At 45.0% G+C, this 2,500-nt stretch overlaps 1 protein-coding gene across 12 annotated transcripts in view; it reads left to right on the plus strand.

Annotated features, from left to right (window-relative positions):
* Positions 1–6: 6 nt before the first annotated feature.
* AIG1 (androgen-induced 1) overlaps positions 7–2,500 on the plus strand; it is a 209,416-nt gene continuing 206,922 nt past the window's right edge. For all 12 annotated transcript variants that reach the window (XM_005859076.2, XM_014533887.1, XM_014533886.1 and 9 more), the window contains exon 1: positions 7–201. In XM_005859076.2, coding sequence (XP_005859138.1) covers positions 61–201 — 141 coding nt within the window. In that variant the 5' untranslated portion in view covers positions 7–60. The remainder of the gene's footprint in view (positions 202–2,500) is intronic.

Consider the following 2,500-nt stretch of genomic DNA (forward strand, 5'->3'; position numbering starts at 1 on the left):
CCTGCGCCTCCCTCCCTCCCTCCCTCCTTGCCGCCCAGCCAGCCCAGGCCTTTGGCGAACATGGCGCTTGTCCCCAGTCAGGTGCTGCGGGTGGCGATTCTGCTGTCCTACTGCTCTATCCTGTGCAACTACAAGGCCATCGAAATGCCCTCGCACCACACCTACGGAGGGAGCTGGAAATTCCTGACGTTCATAGATCTGGTAAGGCTGTCCTCTCCCCTCCCCCGGCCGCCCTGCACCTTAGCCCGAGTGTATCTGGGGGTGCCCGAGCACCTGTGCGCACGCGCCGCCAGCATCCTCTCGGGTCCTCGCCTCTTCCCCAGCGATTGCGTCGGAAGGCCTGGCTGCGCCCACACAGCCCCTCTGTGCCACCCCAGGTTACCTGGTCGCTGGGGCTCGCGTGGAGGTGGGGTGCAGCCAGGTGGTGGGCTATTCGGAGGGGAACACAGACCTGCTTCTAAGAGGTGACACGGAGAGATTGTCAACTTAATACACGGATTGGACGACCTTGATCATGAGGGGCCTCGGACCCATTCGCCCAAGGTGCTTTCCAGAGCACCCATCGTGGGATCAAGTTGCAGCGACTGTGGAAACTGGGTCCTGTCGAATTACCTGGAGCTCCCTCTGCAAGGACCAAAATCCTCCACACAAAGAAAAGAAAGCGCCTAATAAAGTTGTCTTTTGCCCATTGTCGGTAATGTCCTTGCAACCATTTACCCAGAAACAGTAGGGGAGAGAAATTTCCAAAATGCATTTCCAGTGTAAACTTACACTCTTCCGTATTTTCCTATGTCAACATTTGTATTAGTTTGCATAAGCAGCTCCTCTTTCGGCACAATATAATAGTCTTGGCAATTGCAGGGTTTTTTTGTTTTGTTTTGTTTCAATATGTACCTTATCCACTTCCGGCAATACAAGTGCCAGAGAATCAGAACGTGAACACAAGGGGGGAGAATGGCATGGGTGGAACCTAGGAACTTGAGAAGAAAGGTGGCTAACTTACTCTCCCAGTACACACTGCAAGATGACCAAGCAGGGGCAGAGGGTTCAAACAAAAGCCACCAATGCTAAAGACTACAGAAAATGTAGAGCCAATTCCTGGGGATGCCGAGGTTGGCTACACAAGCAAGATTGTCATCTCTATTGTTGACTCTTAGTGTTGATGAGGAGAACTTGATACCTGCTTTAAGATATTTCCAAAGGCTTGAGACCTTCAAAGAAATGTAGCCACAGGGTTTTGTTTAGAAAAACCACCTTCTATTTCTATCACGTTAGATACATTCAGAGAGGAATTTAAGTTCCTTTCCCCAGCAGTCTCCAAATTGTGCTCATACCCTGAAGCACCAAGACTTCCCACGGTTTCAAAGGTTTCATTTTTCAGATCTTCAGCTTCCATGTCTTTCTTGACATTGATCTCTCTCTGAATATGTGTGATGCCTGCCAGTTGTTTTTTCTTGTTCCCATTCATCCAAGGGTTGAGCACATGACAAGGCTCTGTGCTGTGTTTATCTGTTCCTTTTAGCATTCAGAAGATAGATGATTGTCACCAGAACTGTCTTCATATTTGATTGAAAAAGGAAGTCATACTTGTTTTGACAGGAAAGTGTTTTGGGTTGATTGGCTCCACAAAGATGGTTGGCTCTGCCAATTAAGCGATATGGTCTATTTGCCATAGATTGAATGAGTGAAATCTACAGCCCCGAGGTTCTGACAAATGTGTAGCAGAGCGTTAGAAATCATGTCCCTTTTTAACATCTTTAAACTAATGTTAGAAATATTTAGATATCATTTAAAAATATGTACCTAGGTTTTCAGAATTCTTTTAGGGACTATGTAAACAAAATTCCTCTTAAATTACTACAGTATCCCCTTCCTTAATCAGACCTTGCCTAGAGTGGGCCCATTTTAGTGCCACCGAGGAGCAATGCTGAACTAAAACACTGTTGGAGACCCCAGAAGAGCCATGGGAACTATGAACAGCACCTTTGCATTAGATACAGTGTGGAGGGGAGCAGAGAAGAGGGTCAGCAGGTGAGAGGGATACACATTGACAGTGCTGGTTAATCCATGAGAGGTGACTGCTTCTCATATTAGCATTGCTTACTGTGTGTTAAAAAACAAGACTCACAAAAAACAATACACTTCTTATAACCTCTGGGTGACAGGAAACTAGTACAGCCAATTTGGCTCTACTTAAACTGTCACACAGTTTGTATTTTAACCTTTGGTGGTTGGACTTGTCTATTTTAAATAATGATCATCGCAAATACACTTTTATCTATCAGAATTCAGACATAGATTCAAATTGGAAACTTTTACTTTGTTTCTTATTTAGATTCAGTTTGCATAGGGTCTTCAGCCAGTCATTCAAATGTCTTACTCTCTGTGGTTCTGATTGAAATATAATAATTCTCTTTAATCAAGAGTTCTTGTGAGAAAGTATGTATAGAATATGTTCACAGAAACGCTCATGCAAAGTGATCTATATATCACTAAAATG

Source organism: Myotis brandtii, unplaced genomic scaffold (assembly GCF_000412655.1).
Source record: "Myotis brandtii unplaced genomic scaffold, ASM41265v1 scaffold123, whole genome shotgun sequence".
NCBI classification, from domain to species: Eukaryota; Metazoa; Chordata; class Mammalia; order Chiroptera; family Vespertilionidae; genus Myotis; species Myotis brandtii.